The sequence below is a fragment of the Malaya genurostris genome, chromosome 3 (genome assembly GCF_030247185.1).
Source record: "Malaya genurostris strain Urasoe2022 chromosome 3, Malgen_1.1, whole genome shotgun sequence".
Taxonomy (NCBI): Eukaryota; Metazoa; Arthropoda; class Insecta; order Diptera; family Culicidae; genus Malaya; species Malaya genurostris.
Genome location: NC_080572.1, coordinates 110,350,029 through 110,371,534, shown reverse-complemented (window position 1 = coordinate 110,371,534; position 21,506 = coordinate 110,350,029). Strand labels below are relative to the sequence as shown.

The window sequence follows — 21,506 nt, the reverse complement described above, 5'->3', positions numbered from 1 at the left end:
TATATTTTGGAGCAACAAAACTTTAAAAATAATTATAAGAGTAATCCTATAAGAGTCTAATAATCGCCCTTTTCAGCTTTATAATAGCATTGTATAAACATGTGTAACTCCGCTGCATTTAATCAAATTTTACGCGAATTTTTCAAACTGAATTAATGTAAAGTTATAATGCGTCGTGGTTACTTGGGTCCTGATGATAGTTTGTGGCGTTACAAAACTTATTCATTCCAGAATACGAAAATGCTCATACGTTGATAGTTTGCCTCGGTTCATAATAAGCAGAGCATAATATGAACGCAAATAAGTGAAAACACATTCGGAACTGGGAACTCATTATTTTTCACGAATTGCTCATAATTTACTTTCGAACATGATGAATTTCAGATAACCACCAAAACAACATATTGAAATATCTACAGAATTTACGAAATGGTACCATTTATGAAATGGTCACATTTTTATTTCTCTTGTCATTTTGGTTACTTTTACTTCAATAGCAACTCATTAAAAGTTAAGTATATAATTTTAAATGAGACATAACGACACAATGTGGCCCTAATCATATTTTCTAATACTAAGTCAAAAGCAGGCTTTTGTGGTATTAATTGAAGTCGAAGCAAGATGATACTCGATTGAACGATCGTTGTAAAGAGATAACAGCAGCGATAATTAGTTAGTGCGACGTAGAGGAGGTCGAAAATAGGCGTTGTTACGGAGTCCGAAATCCGAAATCTGTAAATCTGTAAATCCGAAAAATTGTCCACGGGCTTTCATTTCTTTATAAAGTATGAAGTACAAAACTGATTCAGCGTCTGTAAATTTTGACGAAAGTAGACGAAAAACTCGATTTTCAAAAGTCTGCAACAACAAATGTCTGCAACACTATTGTGCATGCAGATAGAAATCGGAGGGCCATTCAGGTAGAGAGGGCTGCAAACGACTGAACAATTTTCCAGAGTAGAACGAACGAGTGAACAGTATTGGCACATTGTCGCAAAGCTGATTGACCAGTAGCGACATCTGCCAATGAAAAATGGAACCAAGAAAAGGAGGATTCTTTCGGAAATTTTCATATCGGCAGTAGTGATTTGAAACATTTTTATCGTTTATTCAATAGTACAAATAGATATCAGCAATAAAAGTACACTCGGAGTAGAAGAAAATCGATTGGAAAGTGATTACTATTACTTCTGCCATAGTGATTATGTCGTATGCCGCTTTGAAGTCAATGGCGCGATACTTCTGGAGTACTTGTCTCATAACGAATATGTAATTCGTAGTGGCGTACCGTACCGGCAACGCAAATTATTCACTACCAAAAATTTGATTTCGGTTGTTTAAGGCAATAAAAAACTTCTCGTTTGTTATCTTCAGAGGGAATATATTCATCTAACTAAGCATTTATCACTTTCATAACGTTCCCAGAAATACATTCCTCGTTTAAAGTTTCAACTTTTTATGTCGTCTATTTTGAAGTCCAGCCTGCAGATTTAATAAAAATGTATCTGTACTAGAACATTTTTACTTTTGCGTTGGGGATCTTAATGACATGTAAATGCTTACCTTAACCAGACCCTGTCAGCTTGGAGCGAAATCAATCTTCAGTTCAACAACGCCATCGCATGGCATCACATTCAACATATCATGTCAATTGTATGGGTGCGCAGTGCTGCTATTTTGGCGCGCACGAATTTGACATTTCTCTCCCCTGCTTCTATGTACTAGATTTGATGCGGACTCACCTGAGGGCACCATGTTCGCAAAAAAGGATGTTGCCAATGATTTGTTCAGGAAATGTGAGAGCTTGATATCTTGTTAATATGATGTCTTTGCCTTAACGCAAGAATTGTCCGGACTTTGGTAGGTGTCAGACGCCATGTTGTTGAAGATGAATCCCAATCCTCAGGTAATTCTGAAACGCTCTCTAGATTCAGAATTGTCGCTATTTGTTGCAATCTGGCAAGCTTATCGCGAACGGACCAGAATGTAGCTCTCGTAAGGAATGAAGCCAATGCTCGAGCTTCCTGGTCTAAAACTAGTTCACCAAGCCGATTGAATGTCGACTTTTTGATAACTCGCTCCAGACGACTTGTAACTTCATTAGTAATGATACTAACCAATCCATCATAATTTATTTTTTCGAGATCGAACTAAAAAACACAAAGCGATTAGAAATCCATTTAAGGACTATTCACACATATCCGGTCCGGCTCAGTGCCGGCACGACACCGTGCACGGATACTGATATTAATTCATTCGTTTTCTATGCGCGCATTCACACCTATCCGGCACCGTGCTGTTTCAGTGCAGCTCGCCGTCAGTGTAGCGTCCGTCCGGCAAACTCAAATTCGTCGTCACCGATATTTTTTATTTTCACTGAAGTCGGTATGTCATTGCATTGGCTGTGCCGGAACGGAAACAGGACGGAAACGGAACGGAAGGGTTCCGATAAAAAAAGAACACTGACGTCGCACTGAAGGCACTTTCACTGAACCGCCACGGAACTGAAATGTGTGAATAGTCCTTTATACGATGATAACCACTCACCAAGCATCGGCGTTTGACAAAAATTATCTACAATTCAGCCCTCGAATGAATTATTGTTATTTTTTGCAGTTTTTTGTAAATGATTTTGAATAATCATGAACTGTGGAATTATTCCACAACTGTTTCAAAATGTTTATTTATTCTGGTGCTCCTTGGTAACTAGCTCATAGCAACTTAAACAGTGTTGCTCGAATAGTTAGTTTTTGTCATTTTCATGGGGTCGATATATTTATGGTAACTGGTGGTAAATCGCTCACGAACACTTTTTATTCCGATTTTTTTTTCGGAGTGTCTGGTCGTGTCGTCGGTTAGGTTTTTTCGGATCAACATTTTTTTAAACAGAAATCAGTGTAATGTTGATTTCTCGAGTACTAATTATTTTGGATACTTTATTTGTTATTTTCAGGCATTTGAAAAATGGTATCAAACCAAGTTTAATGCTCTATTCTGAATAAACGGTAGATTTCGCTCAATATCCATATATCCAATAATATCTATCTTAACATCTGTGTTTATTGTGATGAATAACCTCCCGTCGAGAACCAAATAATCCGAAAATTTTGATTAAATCAGTTTTTTTATTTAATCATATAATTTTTATGGCACACTGCTTAAGCTCTAAAATGCCAAAGGCATTTAAAGTAAATGGCCTATTTAAAGTAAATGTTGACTAATGGAAAAAGCGTAAAACCATATGATTCACACAGAAAAATGTGATCACCAATTTCTTAGTACATCGTGTTTGAAATCAACATCAATTTTCATACTACGAGCGTAACGTGTACATTTTCGTAAACAAAGACTTGTCATTGCTGCTGTGGGAGTTGTCATCTGATTGCTATCATTTTCAGTCGTATTTTCACCCTCCAATATATTTGGAAAGTTTATGTGCAAAAATCAATAATCTAAATAATACTAAATCGAAACCTTGCGTTCAGGTCCTTAATCTTATTGTGCACAAAAAACCGCTATGGGAAATACAGATACTAAGCTAAATTTTCGTAAAGCGATTGTGCAACTTACGAGTAAAAGCCAGGTACAATATATAATTTTATATCTCTATCGCCCACAAGTTGTGTTAAATACATTTTATTCGAATTTTTTTTATGAAATATAGTGTAGTTTGTTGCAATACTATGCTCAAACTTTCGCATAAAATCAGTTGATCATGTGGCACATCAAATAGCCATATGTTTTGATTTCTGTTTTGCTTTGTTACAGCCAATCGATGCAAGTGATGACGCATTTTGGGAACAGTTTTGGTGTGAGCATAGCACATCTGTGCAGGATGTGTTCGCTCTTATACCGTCGAATGAAATACGTAAAGTAAGAGATGTGATGCCCAGTAATTTGGCTACTCTTTGCTACAAAGCAACGGAACGACTTGTGCGAGCCGTTGACAACAGTTGCAGAACACAAGGTGAACAGCAAACAGTTCTTAATTGTATACGGCTTTTAAATCGAACCTTGCCGTATATATTTGAGGATCCACAGTGGAAGGATTTTTTCTGGTCCTCCTTACCGTCTGGAAATGAAAAAGACGATACTGCTGCGCCTTTGGCGCAGAGTCTACTAAACGCCATTTGTGATCTTCTGTTTTGCCCAGACTTCACCGTTGTTGGTTTACGGAAATCAGGTCCAGAAAAAGCGGACGAACTAAATTCCATCGATAGTTGCGAATATATCTGGGAAGCGGGAGTCGGATTTGCTCAGTCTCCTCCTAGAAATGGACCAATGGATTCACGTAGAACAGAGCTACTTAAACTACTGCTGACCTGTTTCAGCGAAACGATGTATCGCGCACCGACAATGAGCGATGAACCAAACAAATGGATTGTACATTTTACCAGTGCAGAAAATCGTCATGCATTGCCTCTTTTCACCTCTCTGCTGAACACCGTTTGCGCATATGATCCGGTGGGAATCGGCGTTCCTTATAATCATCTGCTATTTACCGATACGTTAGAACCACTGGTTGAAGTTTGTCTACAAATTTTGATCGTCACGTTGGACCATGACATAACTAGTAACTCACCAACGCCATCCGCACCCTATTCGCACGACGATAGCACTATTGCGGATAATCTTTTCATCAATTATTTGTCTCGAATTCATCGGGATGACGATTTTCAGTTTATTCTGAAGGGCGTGACACGTTTGTTGAACAATCCGCTTGTACAAAGTTACCTGCCCAATTCGACCAAACGATTACATTGCCACCAAGAGCTGCTGGTGTTTTTCTGGAAAATTTGTGACTATAATAAGGTGAGAATCATAAAATTTTTTGAATTCAAAAATAAAGCTATGTTTTTTCCAGAAATTTTTATATTTCGTACTTAAAAGTAGCGATGTTTTGGACATACTAGTTCCAATTTTGTATCATCTTAACGATTCCCGAGCTGATCAATGTAAGTATGGCTGGTAATTTAGTTCTCAACAACATTTTTTTTGTCTTCTAATATTCAACAGCTCGCGTCGGTTTAATGCACATTGGTGTTTTTATACTGCTTCTTTTATCGGGAGAGCGAAACTTTGGAGTCCGGCTTAACAAACCTTACACTGCTACAGTTCCTATGGATATTCCTGTCTTTACGGGCACCCATGCCGATTTGCTTATTACGGTGTTTCATAAAATAATCGCTACCGGTCACCAACGTTTGCAACCATTGTTCGATTGCTTATTGACTATATTGGTGAATGTTTCCCCTTACCTGAAAACATTATCAATGGTGGCCGCTGTTAAATTGCTGCACTTGTTAGAAGCCTTCAGTACACCATGGTTTCTCTATTCCGCACCGTCCAATCATCATCTGGTATTTTTCCTGCTGGAAATATTTAATAACATTATTCAATACCAGTTCGACGGGAACTCGAACCTTGTTTATACTATCATTCGTAAAAGACAAGTGTTCCATGCGCTGGCTAACTTACCAACAGATGCCAGCGGGATATCGCGTTGCATGAGTAACAGAAAAAGTGGAAAGCTGAACAACTCTAGTCATGGAAACCGATCTATTTCTCGCAGTGAGCCGAACAAGGAGGTTTTTCCTGCGGTGATTGGTGCGGAAGATGATAGCGAGGAAGATATCACAGTAAGAACTGGTCAATTATGCGTTACTGGTGTACAGAATTCTGACGAAGAAGATAGTCGCAGTGAAATTGTAGAGGAATCAATGGAAGGGTCTCATCCAGCTCAACCAGCTGAACCGGGAACATTGAAAGCTACATTGTTGGAAACTCCCGATATTGCCCAAATAACGGAACGGGAGTCTGCTCATCCGTCTGGTGATGTTACGACTCCTTCGCCCGTTGAAACGAATTCTAAGAGTTCGATTGGTGAAGTAAGCAAAGCAAACAACTCTCCTAAAGAGTCACCGAGCAAGGAACAATTATCGCCAATTAAGCGATCTGTAACGCAGGTAGATATAAAACATATTGTTATTTAAGTTTTATTTCACATTTCACTTCTCTAGCGCGGCAGTATCCGTGTCACACCAGCTGCGACTCATAATGCCCAGCTGAAACAGTGGCTACCAGCTCCGGAATGGGTTCAATCGTGGCGGTCGAAGTTACCACTACAAACCATAATGCGTCTGCTGCAGGTTCTCGTGCCACAGGTTGAGAAAATATGCATCGACAAAGGATTAACCGACGAGTCGGAAATTCTGAAATTCCTACAACACGGAACGTTGGTTGGTTTGCTGCCGGTACCTCATCCGATTCTGATTCGAAAGTACCAAGCAAACGGCGGAACGACTGCCTGGTTCCGCACATATATGTGGGGTGTCATTTACTTAAGGTTTGAGCTTCAATCGTGATGTCAAGCTGATTTCTTAACATTTCACTCTCTACAGAAACGTAGATCCAGCCATATGGTACGACACGGAGGTCAAATTGTTCGAAATACAGCGCGTTTAAGAGCTAAGGTACGCAAAATTTATTACAATGTTTTTTACCTAATTCAGAGGTTTTGCTGATTTTAAAATCGAATCTCACTCTGTCGAAGTGCACAGATTGAAAATCGATACGACGATAGCGTTCGTTGAGCAGCAGGGGTTCTAGATGACTTTCTTTTTATGGCAGGGACGGCAAATCACAGTATCGAACAGTGGGTTATATGGCGGTGTTCGCGATGTTTGCTCGGAACAGCAAAACTGCCTAACTTTGAGCACCTCTCGCCTAACTTCGGGGTTCCGTTCAATAGCCTAATCTTAGGTAAAGTGGTTCTAAGTAGTTTTTCAATGAGACACATGCTAAAATATACTAAATAGTGAGCCACTAGAAGGTTATATTTACTAAATAGTTGAATGATATTGACTCAATTTCTGGTTGAATGTGTTTCACTTAATTTTAGCTTATTCTCACTGTTCGGTAGTTTTGCTGTGTTGTGTTTTGACAAAAATGTAGAGAGCGAATAAATGAAAAGATTCAAAACAACTCAAAATTAAGTAAAAAAAGTCAAACCATAGCTAGTTCTTATTTTCTGTATGTGTGTGTGTGTTTAACCTAGCTCAAACTTCCATTCATTTGTTTGATTAGTTCAATTGACAAAACGTCTTACTTTACTATGAGACGCCTTTTCAAAAATCTTGCAGTGCAATAATGTGTACAACTCAATCGTGAATATCTCTTGTTGAATTTCACACGACAACTAAATTTTGCTTCATGTTATCGAAAATATGGTCAGCAGTTTATGAGTGGTATAACTATAAGAATTAATTTGTTCTAAAATGTTTGATATCACAGAGAAAACCTCCTGACGCATGTGTGTTTTTCTTGTACTATGATAACGGTTTCGATATATTCAGTTGCGTTACATTTTCGCGTTATCTACTGAGTAAGAATTTGATTAAATTCGTTCTTTCTGGCCTGCGCAGTTGACTGAACATGTCATTTAGTGCAGTGCATCATAAGCACATCATTTCAATCGGTCTAATTCTAGATCTATATTCAGGATCAGAATTCAGTTCCAGAATCAATTTTGTGATTTTTGTTCTGTACTAACCTGGAGTAACCGTCAGTAACACTAACCTTAAATTTCCAATAGTTAAAGAATTATTATATTCCTCATTTTTCAACTCTCCAACCAATCTTTCATGAATGAAAAAATAATACAGACTTTGGCACCTCTGAGCTAAAGCTATGCGCCATACCAAATAAACGAAATCGTTGGAGACTTCAATTTTCCCGGAATTAAATGGCAAGAAACTTCCGGTGGATTCTTTTTCGCTGATCCGACGCTTTCAACATTCCATGTTGGCATTACGACCTTGCTCGACGGTTATAGTGTCAACTTACTTCGCCAAACGAATCCTTTTGCAAACGAAAACGATTGAATGCTGGATCTATGCTTCTCGAGCAGAGCACCCGCCACTTCATATTGTGCTCAACTCTAATCGTCCACCGGATGGCTACAACACGACCGACATCATCAGCTATAATTTTAATAAAGTTGACTACACTAAAATGACCGACTTTCTATTGCATATTGACTGGGAAGAAATTCTCGACAATGATGATGTCAACGCTGCTGTACAAACGTCATGAGCTATGCGATTGACTTTTTTGTACCAAAACGATCCAAGCGGCTGACCCTGCATCCACCATGGTAGACCATCCTAGTGAGACAACTGAAAACGACTAAAAGAGCCACCCTAAAACGGTATATTCTATGCTAAGTTTTTTACGATTTCTGGCGTGTTTTCTTAAGCATATTGATTTTGTTCGATATTAATCGTATTCGAAAGTGTGTTCTACAAAACCGGTCATTGGAGTGTGCATCGAGTTTGAGCCTGTTCATAGGCTATTTGCCGTTAATTCGGATAAAGTTTTTATTGTTTTGGCGCCACACTGATTGTTAGAACCAGTACCTATTCTTTTGTTTATTTACTTGCTGCTGTGTGTTTGGTGAACCAGAACAAAACAAAAATGAACAAAAGCTTTGCGGAGAATGCCACTTGCTGATCAACGAATTGGAACCAGTGCGATGTGGTTTTTGTGATGCATTCTTTCACATCAGCCAGCAATGCTGTGGTTTGAATAACCGTTCAAACAGGGATCTGTTCACACAAGGAAAAGCAATGTACGTTTGCCCCAAATGTAAAACTGAACTGAACGGCCGCAGTGTGTCTTCCTACATCAAGGATGTGCTAGGTTCAGAGCAGTCCCATCCAATGAATTTTGACAGTCTTTCCGCTCAGGTTCGCCAACTTTTCGATCTGATCGAAGCGCTTGACAAGCAGTAGAGATGGTCGGGTATCGGGTATTTTACCCGAAACCCGACCCGTACCCGACGGGTTTTTGGTCGGGTACGGGTAAAATTTTTTATTTTCAATCGGGTACGGGTCGGGTACGGCTAAAAAAATTTACTGCTCACTCGGGTACGGGTCGGGTACGGGTAAAAAAAATTACTGCTCACTCGGGTACGGGTCGGGTACGGGTAATTTTTTTTTTCTGATCGATTACCCGACCATTTGTACTTCACATACACGTTGACGAGAATTTTTTATTGCAAAACAGTTCTTCCGAAAAATAAACAATTTGATTCAAGGTGTTTTGATATTTCCAGAAAAAAAACATTTTTTTTCTTCATTTAAAAAAAAAGCGATCAATCATAGTTACGTGAAAAGTTATGTAAATATTTCCCGCCCTACTTTGTTTATAACATATTTAATAAGACACACTGCCTTAGCTCTAAGATGTTGCGGTCGGAATCTACTTTTCGGTTTTAATGGACTGCCATTCGGTTTTAATGGACTGCCATTTTAAAGCTGTTTAATGCACAATCCAGTAAAAATTATTTGATTCATATATAAAATGTAGTGTAGTACTCATATCACATTCAGATACAAGAAAAAATTTATTTTAAATATTGGTTTGAGATTTTCAGAATTTTCATATAAATCATTAGGATTTTTGCCATAAAAACATGAACATTTATTTCAGAAATTCTGCATAGAAGTTCTTCTCATTCTTCACTTCTGGGTGGTGTCACCTCACTTGAAATGACACCGATTGATGGCACAGCAAGTTGGGCTATATTGCCAGTTAATTTTCGTTTCTTTTCACTGGACTACAAGTGAAAATCTCGATACGTGACATTTTCTCGCGAAATACTCACCGCGAAATTTTCACCGTGTTCACTCGTTGAGGGTTCCACCGGAGGTGGCAAAGAAGTTCAATTGCTGCAAAAACCACCAGCTACCGTTAACATAGTGGGTGTGGGTTTGTGAGGCTTACAAAACGGGCACAGTTGACAGATAAATTTAAAACAAAATCATAATTCATTTTGCTTTGTAGTAAAAAATTGTAACCAAAAAAAATTCCTGCGAATGTTCAAGCTACTTACACTTGAAGGACTCACTGTTCACCATTTTCAAAATTGATTTTTTCACACCGGGAATACACGTACATTGTTTGATGTTTGGTCAATACACGTAAACGAACTGATGATACTCTATTCATTTTAGGGGATGCTCGCATAACATTCATTTTCGTCACGTATAATATTCAATTAGACATTTGGAACCATTTTACGTGATTTTTCAAGTGATTTGAATGTGAATTTTTATTTGTGTGTCAAAATAATGAGCACGCTTACTTGTGGCTCTAAAGAATCGAATCAAAAGTCACACTGTTTCGTAAAAACCATACCTACCCAAAATTGAATACAACGGGTATTACGACATATTGGGTAAATATGCTTCTCGAAAAATTTGAGTAGATATTACTCCCTTTTGTTGACATTTGTAAATGAGTATAAAGTACCAAAAACATTGGAAATCTACAGGGTCCGCCATCTAACATTTATTTTTGAACTAGCGGTTATTTCGACATTAGTAACCTCAATGTCACTTCTGATTTGACAGAAACTTAGTTGTATCCTTTCGCTAAACGAAAATGGTTGTGTATACGCTTGAGAAACGCATGAAAATAGTGCAGTTTTACTTTGAAAATCATGGTAATGTTTCGGAGTGTGTGCAAAAAAATCATCTTCTCGGATGAGGCGCATTTTCATCTCGGCGGGTCTGTTAATAAGCAAAATTGTCGCATCTGGGGGACGGAAAATCCGCACGTTATCGTGGAGAAGCCGATGCATCCTCAGAGAGTGACGGTTTGGTGTATCATTGGCCCATCTATCTTCGTAAATGAGGCAGGAACCGTTGCCACGGTCAATGGCGAGAGCTACCGCACCATGATTAGCGATTGGTTCTTCCTGTTACTTGAAGAGGAAGATTTGGACACCATTTGGTTCCAACAAGATGGCGCTCCGAGCCACACATCCAACGCTACGATCGATCTTCGGCGCACAGTCCTCGAAGATCGGATAATCAGTCGAAATTCGAATGTCGTTTGGCCGCCTCGTAGCTGTGATTTGACGCCGTTAGACTATTATCTTTGGGGAGCTGTCAAAGATAAGTGTTATGTGGACAAGCCAGAGACAATTCAAGCCTTGAAGGACACCATTCGTGCAGCCATAGCTGAAATAAAACTGCATACAATCGAAAATGTACTAAAAAACTGGACCGACCGTATGGCGTACTGCAAGGCCAGCCGAGGCAGCCATTTGAATGAAATTATATTCCACAATTAACCGGAAGGATTGTACTTTAATATGAAAAAAATAAATTTTGAAATCGGATGAATCGTTTGTGTTTTATTGCATGTTTAAAAAAAAGTTACATGGCGGACCCTGTATTCATGCTTCACACTGTATTTATATTTTTAAATGTAAACAAACATTTTAATGTATTTTACTTACCAACTAGAGCCTGATACGGCTCGATATCTAAAACACTTTAATTTTTCCAAACTGAGTTTTGGTAAAATTTTTACTACTCATTCGGGTCGGGTACAGGTAATTTTTAATCGGGTACGGGTCGGGTACGGGTAAAATTTTTAATTTTTTTTCGGGTACGGGTCGGGTACGGGTAATTTTTTTTAATTATTGATCGGGTACGGGTCGGGTACGGGTAATTTTTTTAATTTTTGATCGGGTACGGGTCGGGTACGGGTAATTTTTTTTGCTGATCACTCGGGTACGGGTCGGGTTCGGGTATAAGAATTTCTATACCCGACCATCTCTAGCAAGCAGGTCGAAAATTTTGCAAATAAGCGATCCTCTGCCAATTCTATGAGCACAAGCGGCTGGCCAAAATTAGGAGTAAAACGTCGCCATGGAAACAATGGACAAGCCGTGCAAGATGCTGCTGTACATGGAACCAAATCTATCGATCTGAGCGATTTATCTATTCCGTTCATTGTTTCTCCAGTAGCATCACACAAATTTTGGCTCTAATTATTTGGATTTCAACCATTGGTGACCGTTGAAGATGTGCAAAAAATTGTCTCTCGCTGTCTCGATGTATCTGACGCTGTCGATGTCGTACGGCTTGTTCCAAAAGATGCGGATCCAACCAAATTGACGTTTATATCGTTTAAAGTCGGACTAGACCCATATTTAAAAGCACAATCACTTGACGCATCGACCTGGCCCAGTGGACTTCTCTTTTGCGAATTTGTCGATCACGTTAAAGTGCGTACTGCTGAAAGAGGAGAACTTACGACCCCTTTAGACAACGGCACTCCTCAACCATCGTCGTCGCAGCCTCGGATCCGGGACACCCAGTAACAAGCACTAAGGAAGTCTCCATACCACTCCACCCAGTCGTGCTCTCCGAAGACATCCATCATCGTCATCGTCCCGGTCCCGTAGTCGGTGATGGTAGAGGAGGCTTCCGACATGCTACTCCAGGCGAGTATAATGAGCTACTAGAACCCGCTGTATTTGACAATTTTCCGCTTTCTAGTGTTACTTTTTCGAATGGTTTACGTATTTACTACCATTCTTCTTAGCTGTTTCGGATGCCGAATACGACATTATCGCCCTAACGGAAACCTGGCTGAATGATCAAATTTCCTCTGTGCAACTCTTCGGTCACCTGTATGCTGTTTACAGTAGTGATCGCTCCCCGCTGAACAGCCACAAAACACCCGGAGGAGGCGTACTGATCGCAGTATCGAAAAAAATTAGCAGTTCAATTGATCAAACAATCATATCTGTATCGCTTGAGCAGTTATGGGTATTGGTTGAACCTCCCACGAAATTCGCTCAGCATCGGAGTAATCTACCTGCCCCCTGATCGTAAAAACGACTCGGTGAGTATCAATGAGCACATAGACTCCTTGAGTTCGATATCTTCCCGATTAAGCCCCCGCACTCCTGCGCTATTGTTCGGTGACTATAATCAATCCGGTTTACGATGGTGTTTTTCTGAAGGCGGATTACCTTTCGTTGATCCACTGCTGTCGCAAATTTCAACTGCCTGCAGCACTCTTCTCGATGGGTTCAACCTGAATGGATTTACTCAGATTAATACATTGCTGAATCGAAACGATCGTCTGTTAGATTTAATACTCGCAAATGATGTCGCTTTACCGGTCATAACCGTTTTCTCGCCAGTTGAGCCACTGATTGACCTTGACGCGGACCATCCCGCTCTAGGCGTTGAGTTTAGGCAAAGACTTCATATTAACAAGATATCCAGCTCTCACATTTCCCGAACAAATCATTGGCAACATCCTTTTTTGCGAGTATGGCGCCCTCAGGCGAGTCCGCATCGAATCTCGCACATAGAAGTAGGGGAGAGAAATGTCAAACTCGTGCGCGCCAAAATAGCAGCACTGTGCACCCATACAATTGACATGATAGGTTGAATGTGATGCCGTGCGATGGCGTTGCTGAACTGAAGAAATCAATCGCTCCAAGCTGACAGGGTCTGGTTTAGGATACCAACGCCAATGGAGTACGACGAACCATCTATCTCATTCTCTCTTGACTTTCGTCGAGTCGATTATGTCGAACTGAACGATCTACTTTCCGTTATCGACTGGCGATTCATTGAAAGGACTGCTAATGTCAATGACGCTGTTGAATGTTTCTGCGATGCTGTAGAAAGTGTTGTTTCCCACGCTGTTCCAGCTAGTCGTCCACCGATAAAACCGCCGTGGTCTAATCCACGTTTTCGTGTTCTTAAGCGAACATGTTCTGCCACCTTACGAAAGTATTGTAACACTCGTTCGCAGTACATCAAACAACAACTGAATACAGTAACTAGACAGTATCGTCGTTACAACATTTTTCTATATCGTTGCTATATTAAACGTATTGGAATTAATCTTCGTCGAAACCCTAAACGTTTCTGGTCCTTCGTTAATTCAAAAAGGAGAGAGGCTGGCCTTCCGCACTCTATGTACTTAACCGATGAAACGACCCGCAACGAAAAGGAAAAGTGCGATTTATTTGCCCATCATTTTGAACAAACATTCAACGAAAGTTCTGCTACACTGATGCAAATAGACGAAGCAGTTACAGATGTGCCTCGTGATATTTTCAATTTCAATATTCCGCTTGTAATCGAAGAAATGGTTAGAGTCGCATTGAACAAATTGAAGTTGTCGTTCGCTGCTGGACCCGACGGTATTCCCTCATCTGTGCTGAAGCGTTGTGCAGGTGCTCTCAGTTATCCACTAGCAAGACTGTTTAACCTTTCAACTCTACAATGTGAGTTTCCTTCTTGATAGAAGTTCTCCTACTGTTTCCTGTTCACAAAAAAGGTGATAAACGCAATGTCTCCAATTATCGAGGAATAACGTCTTTGTGTGCTTGCTCAAAGCTGTTCGAAATTATTGTGAACGATTCCCTCTTTGCCAGCTGTAGGAACTACATAGATAACGAGCAGCATGGGTTCTATCCGAAACGTTCGGTGTCATCTAATCTCATGTTGTTCACTTCGAAATGTGTGCAGAGTATGGAAGACGGATGGCAAATCGACGCAGCGTATATGAACCTCAAAGCAGTATTTGACCGGGTGGATCATGGAATTCTTCTATCAAAATTGCAACGACTGGGAATCTCATCGATGAGCGTGGAATGGTTCAGATCCTACCTAACAAACCGTTATGTCAGTGTAAAAATTGGCTCCTCGATTTCAGAAGTTTTCTCAAACCTGTCCGGAGTTCCGCAAGGCAGTAATCTTGATACGCTGCTGTTTTCGATTTTCATGAACGATTTTCTGCTACTGTTACCACCGGAATGCAGACTCTCCTATGCCGATGACACAAAAATCTTTGAAGTTGTCAAATGTCTCCTTGTACGCTCTATACTTGAGTCAAACGCTATGGTATGGTGTCCTTACCATGCTCTCTGGAATACTAGGATTGAAACTTTTTAACGAAAATTTGTGCGATACGCTCTGCGCCTGCTACCGTGGCGTGACCTCATTAATTTACCGCCCTATACCGATCGATGTCGTCTATTGAATCTTGAGCCATTGAAAACACGACGAATCATTGCTCAAGCTACATTTGCTGCTAAACTGCTTTTGGGGGATATTGACAGCCCACCTTTGCTAATGCGGTTAAATCTCTACGCACCGGAAAGATCACTTCGTCAACGCAACTTTCTGCTCCAGAAATCAAGGAATACGGTTTATGGACAGCACGAACCTTTTCGCTCTGTCTGTACGAGATTCAACGAGTTTTTCCAGTATTTCGATTTCAATATGTCGTCCCGTGTGTTTCATCACCGTCTACTTGACCTTTTTGATATTGTGTATCGTTAAAATTAATTTTATTGTACTTAGTTCAATAATTTTTATTCATTAAGACAAACTATGTCAGATGAATCATAAGAAACAAATAAACAAATATTCAGAACATGGAGGATACGCCCTGCGTTATCACTACGTGCAGATCAATCAATTATACAGGAAAACTGTCAAGCGTTACCATGTCAACTACTTGAAAAATGTACAACGGAAATTGAAATCCAATCCGAAGGCTTTTTGGAAACACGTGAACGAGCAAAGGAAGGAGTCTGAGTTACCTTCTAGAATGAAGTTTGGAGAGTTTACTGGTTCGTGTAAGTGGGAAATCTGCCAGCTTTTTTCGGAAAAATTTTCTCGTACCTTTACAAACGAAACCTTAAGCCCGCATCAAATTGCACGCTGCTCTTAACGTTCCAGAATCTAATAATTTATGAAAGCTCATTCATATTGACGAGGATTCTTTTCGGACGGCAATCGCTCGCATGAAGTCTTCTGCCTCTTTTGGCACTGACGGCTTACCGGCAGTTATATTGGAAAATTGCACGACTGGTGTAATTGCTCCCCTTTGTCGACTATTTCGGATGTCACTGTCTAAAGAAGGAGACAACTACACCAAAAGACAACGGTGCCTCCTTCACACCAAAGGACAACGGTGCCTCCTTCACACCAACCCCAGTACACCTGTAACAGCCACCAACAACAATGAAGCCTCCCCTGCAACGAAACCATCAGTATCCCCTATAGAACAAAGTACAACAGCTTCAGTTAACAACTTACCCTCCAACCAACCAGCAACTGCAACCAATGTACAACAAGGCGCATCTACAGCAACTCTCAACGAGCCCAAGACTACGAACAACCAGGAAAACGAAAAGAAAACGGAAATCACACACAACACCGACGATGAAGCAATGTATGATGAGATAAGCCGCGGACGAAGTGACCCCTGATCCTCGTTGGATGGAAATGGAAACTCATCTCCCCCTAGAAAAAGGGTGACAACGAGATCCAATAGCAAAAAAAAATTAAGTAACAAAAATGTAAGCCAATCGGCCACGTAAAGCTTTTACGCAAAAAGGCCAGAATAAAAATTGTATTAAAAAAAATCATTCGAAAAACATTTTGTAATTTTTTCATGGAAAAATATTGAGAAATTAGTCGGTTAAGAGATATTTTTGAGGACGCTTCTTAAAAATCATGATATGCGGTGTCCACTGTATCTCAGCGCAGACTAATCAGAAGTGAACAAAGGAACGCAGCATAGTTAGAGAAGAAGTTTTTCTAGACCCCAACGTTTCTGTTTGATTTTTTTTAATTTTTTTCAATTTTTGGTGGTTGTCTAAAGTGAAAACTACGATTTTTCACGAAAAAATTTGCCATTTTGTAGCTGTTAAAACTCCTCAAAGTAACAACCAACGAAAAGGAAAACATTGGGGTCTGGTTTTTTATATGTAAAAAATGTGTGCAAAAGTTGAAAAAATTGGTGCAGCAGTTTTTGAATGACGATGGACACGGACTTTCAAACCCTACTTTCGAGAAAAATGCGTTTAAAGTTTTTTGTCTGTAAAATTAATGGTAACAATTAATTACTCCTGTGAGCCCATAGGGTCTAAAATTTTCAAAAAATCATATTTCTTCTTTTATAATTTATTGTAATGAAATATTCAAGAATATTTTGTCAAGTTTTGAAGTCAATGAGCTCTTGCTTCTTCGCAGAATGAGATAGCCATAGATAAAGGTTCATAACTTCCAGAGTTTCGTTCCAAATAGGCTTGAAAATTTCGCAGAATATTCTTGAAATGTTTTATGTCTTAAATATAAAGAAAATAATAAATGATTTTTCAAACGTGTTAGACCCTACCCGCCCCTTAAGCTTCGATTTTGTTCAATGAACCAACAGCATAAGATATAAGATTGATGTGGATTTTGCATACAGATCCGTAGGTTCATTGAATTTATTGAAATCCTTCGAAAACTTCCGTTGCTTTGAGGTTAAGATTCGATCCTCAATAAACTAGACTGCGGTTCGCTCGTATTTCTTCCCTATAGTCTGTTAAGTAAGAGCGTGATGAAAGCTTGCGATCGGTAAGTGATATCGATTTAATTTTCTTATCGGTAGAGGGAACCTTGGTCAAGTCAATCTTCCGGTGGGGAAATACTAAAATCGTGATGAGTTCCATTTACGCAGTGCGTATCGTGCTTTGCTTAACTTAACAGACTGTATCTGTATTAGAGATGGTCGGGTCTCGGGTATTTTACCCGAAACCCGACCCGTACCCGTACCCATCGAGTTTTTGGTCGGATACGGGTAAATATTTTTATTTTCAATCGCGTACGTGTAAAAAAATTTACTGCTCACTCGGGTACGGGTAAAAAAATTTACTGCTCACTCGGGTACGGGCAATTTTTTTTTCTGATATTGCAAAACAGTACTTATGAAAAATAAACATATTGATTCAAGGGGTTTTGAAATTCGCGCCTAGGACCAGACCTGACAACTGGCATCTTTTTCCAGAAAAAAAAATATTTCTTTTCTTCATTAAAAAAACGATCACATTAAAGTTACGTGAAAAGTTATGTGAATATTCTCCACTCTACTTTTTTTAAACATATTTGATAAGACACACTGCCTTAGCTCTAAGATGTTGCGGTCAGACCCTACTTTTCAATGCACAATCCAGTAAACATTATTTGATTCATATATAAAATGTAGTGTACCACTCATATCACATTCAGATACCCGAAAACAGTTATTTTAAATATTGGTTGGAGCTTTTCTCAAATTTTCATATAAATCATTAGGATTCTAACCATTAAAACATGAACATTTATTTCGGAAAATCTGCATAGAAGTTCTTCTTATTCTTCATCTCTGGGTGGTGTCACCTCACTTGAAATGACACCGATTGATGGTACAGCAAGTTAGACTATATTGCCAGTAAAATTTTCGTTTCTTTCCACTGGACTACAAATGAAAATCTCGATGCGTAACAACGTGGAGTCGCAAAAGTACGGGTAAAAATCTTTTCTCGCGAAATACTCAAATTCTCACCGTGTTCACTCGTTGAGGGTTCCACCGGAAGTGGCACAGAAGTTCAATGGCTCTAAAAATCACCAGCTACCGTTAACATCGTGGGTGTGGGTTTGTGAGGCTTACAAAACGGGCATAGTTGACAGATTAATTTATATCAAAATCATAATTCATTTTGCTTTGTAGTAAAAAATTGTCCCCAAAAAAAATTTCTCACGAATGTTCAAACTACTTACACTTGAAGGATTCACTGTTAACCATTTTCAAAATTGAATTTTACACACCGGGAATACACGTACATTGTTTGATGTTTGGTCAATTGACGTAAACGAACTGATGACACTGACTACACTGAATTTTTGTAAAACTTTTACTACTCATTCGGGTCGGGTACGGGTACAGGTAATTTTTAATCGGGTACGGGTTAATTTTTTTTATTTTTTACGGGTCGGGTACGGGTAATTTTTTTTTATTGTTGATCGGGTACGGGTCGGGTACGGGTAATTTTTTAAATTTTTAATCGGGTACGGGTAAATTTTTTTGCTGATCCCAAGGGTACAGGTCGGGTTCGGGTATAGAAATTTCAATACCCGACCATCTCTAATCTGCATGCATCACAAAGACGTCGACCTTCCGAAGTTCTATAAATTTTCAACTTTAAAATCACCACTTTTGAAATATAATAACCTATATTTTTTTCACGTGTTGTTTTCTTCTCCGGCAAAACAACACTAATTCTTTCGCCAGAAAAATTGCACTGACACTAATTTTAAAGTAAACGATACTAAATCTTAATTGTTCTTTTCTTTCAGTACATCCCAAAAAACTCAGCACACAGACCAATAAACAGAAGCAGGTAGGTATAGTTCTACCGTCTACACATATAAGTATACTCTTTCCGTAATACGTCATAATCAAAAATTCAATAACGCTTGAAAGCATTCCATTGTGACCTAAGCTTTTTCACTCATTTACACATACAAATAAAAAAAAGTTTGATACTTTCTATATACATCTTTTGAAGAATGGTAACAGAGATTAGAGAACAATACACCGAAACCTGTACATCATTACAACACGAATAATAATTAGATCACAGGGAACAGACATCCAAAGTAGAACAAACATTCTAAAAAACAACAGAACTCAGTACCGTTGCGTACGATTTTACACGCTTGAAATACTATAACACCATAGTTCGAACGCAAGTGTTCGTTTACGTTTGCTGAAACTGCTCACAGCTCCTCTGTAGACCAGTTGGTACTTAGTGATAACTTTTCAAATGGTCAGACTGGACTTTTGAAAACTAGACTTGTACGTCTGTTATCTGTGATCGAACATGTTAGCCATTTTAAATTGTCCTGCTGATCAATGGTCGGCAGATTCAATTCATTTTCGCTGCTGGTGCTTAATAACAAACTAAATTAAGCAGGCATTTATTTTTATACAACTTTGACTCTCGAGTTAAACGCAAGAATGGAGATCGTTATATATCCTGCTTATAGAAAATACAGTTTAGCGTACTAAAATCAAGTATATTTATTTCATTTAATATAAATTAGGTTAGTTGCGAATTCCTCTGTATCAAGTAATTCTCAAAAGTAGTTTGGCACAGAATCGATGTAACTTCTGCCTTTATTTACTTGCACTTCTTTTGTGTACATTTGAGTATTTTCACGTCTGCCTTCACCTGATGTATATTATGATGGACCACCATCCTTCGTTCATGCTCTCCGACATACTACTCTTTCACCACAGTGCAATTGTCTAGTATATTTGCATTTTCGTAATATATTGGAAAAAATTATTTATTAAATATAAGACATCAATGTATTGTATATTAAACAACGCTTAAGTAAAATGACGTAACAATTATATATCATTCTATTAACGTAAACAATAAAATGTCTATGATTGGAATATTGTATGCTTTACCAATAGAAAATATGAGAATTCTTCCAACCGCCGGGATTTTAAGTTCCATTACAATTATTCCGTTCAATAATATTATATGCTCCCAAAGGTTGTTATTGCCGTAAGAGCTTCACTCCGTAGTGACTCCACGAGGTTCTGATCCGTTGTAAATCAAAGTAGCCTTTTAGACATGTAACTCTTATGTCATTCCTAGTTTGAAGTCTAATGTTAACCGCGAATGCAGTCGAATGTAAAGAATAAAGTCAGGAGTCCATGAGAGTGAACGAAGAATTCTACAGATAAGCGCGAAGTAAAACTCAGTTTCCGGAGGAAAAATCACCCCCATGAATCATCCTGGAAGTCAAGCGAAGGAACATCTGTACCACATAAATGATATACGAAAGTATTATGAAAGGGTAAACTATTTTCCAATTTACCTATTATTCACCTCGGCGAAAGACCAAAAGCCGAGGTTTAAAAAAACTTATTTTCAATCATATTCTCCAAGGGGTAATCGTGCGCGTACTTTGGACTCAAATAAAATGAATCATTCGATCGATCTACTGACCTTCCAGGTTGCAACTCTAGTCTGATGACATCAAGAGTGGGAAAGTTCCGTGAAAGGCAGATGGACTCATCGTTTCATGACGAAAGTACTGAGCTGGATCGATAAAACCCATGGAAGAAATTAACTTTGGCCTGTCAAGACACGGCTGCTTTAGGTAATATTTGTATAGTTTTGGATACATGGCATTCCCTGCCTGTCCTGGTTGCCCAGAGGCTACCGAAACGGCAAATCACGTCTCATATGCATGTCCCTACTTCGCATGCAAAGAACATCAAACCGGAGAACAGCGTTCAGATAATGTGTCAGTACGTAGATAACTGGAATGCAATAACTAACGTACCATCACGGATTCCAGATATGCTGTAACGTGGGAAGGTTACGGTTGCTGATAAAGCGAGCGCTTCAGCACGCACCGAGGAATACGCGCATTCAGTTAGTGCTAGGGGTACCAACGCAAGAGCAGCTTGGCGCGGCGACTCTGGAAGATGGCTGGAGGAATATAAGATCCGTCATAAGTAGCACGGCCGTAACCGTACTAGATATGAGGTTATCGAATCGTGAAAATGACATGAACGAGGAACGATACAGACCGGCACGGAACAGATCGAACTCGGTTTTACTAAAAAAAAAATGCGACATAAGGAGGATCGTGATCGCGAAGCGATGGAACAGCTGTACCGCGCAAATAATACGCGGAAATTCTATGATAAGGTATAGGCCACACGCCACAGGCCGAAATGTGCAGAGATACCAGCGGTAACCTTATCACGAACGAATGTGGGGTGATCGGCAGTTGAAAGCAGTACCGCATGAATGGATGGAAGGCGTGGTATGTCCC

General features: G+C 39.4%; 1 protein-coding gene across 1 annotated transcript; it reads left to right on the top strand.

The window, feature by feature from the left end:
* The first annotated feature begins 3,371 nt into the window (after positions 1-3,371).
* LOC131434687 (protein HID1) lies at positions 3,372-20,106 on the top strand. The gene is made up of 7 exons (XM_058601680.1): positions 3,372-3,583; positions 3,769-4,812; positions 4,865-4,955; positions 5,017-5,966; positions 6,021-6,346; positions 6,402-6,473; positions 18,999-20,106. Exons 1-6 carry the CDS (start codon positions 3,518-3,520, stop codon positions 6,463-6,465), a joined length of 2,541 nt encoding a protein of 846 aa, XP_058457663.1. The 5' UTR covers positions 3,372-3,517; the 3' UTR covers positions 6,466-6,473; positions 18,999-20,106.
* Positions 20,107-21,506: the final 1,400 nt, after the last annotated feature.

Coding starts and splice junctions, on each gene's coding strand:
- LOC131434687 (XM_058601680.1), top strand. CDS start 3,518: ATGGGAAATACAGATACTAAGCTAAATTTTCGTAAAGCGATTGTGCAA. Junction 4,813..4,864: donor AAATTTGTGACTATAATAAG/GTGAGAATCATA, acceptor TGTTTTTTCCAG/AAATTTTTATATTTCGTACT. Junction 4,956..5,016: donor CGATTCCCGAGCTGATCAAT/GTAAGTATGGCT, acceptor AATATTCAACAG/CTCGCGTCGGTTTAATGCAC.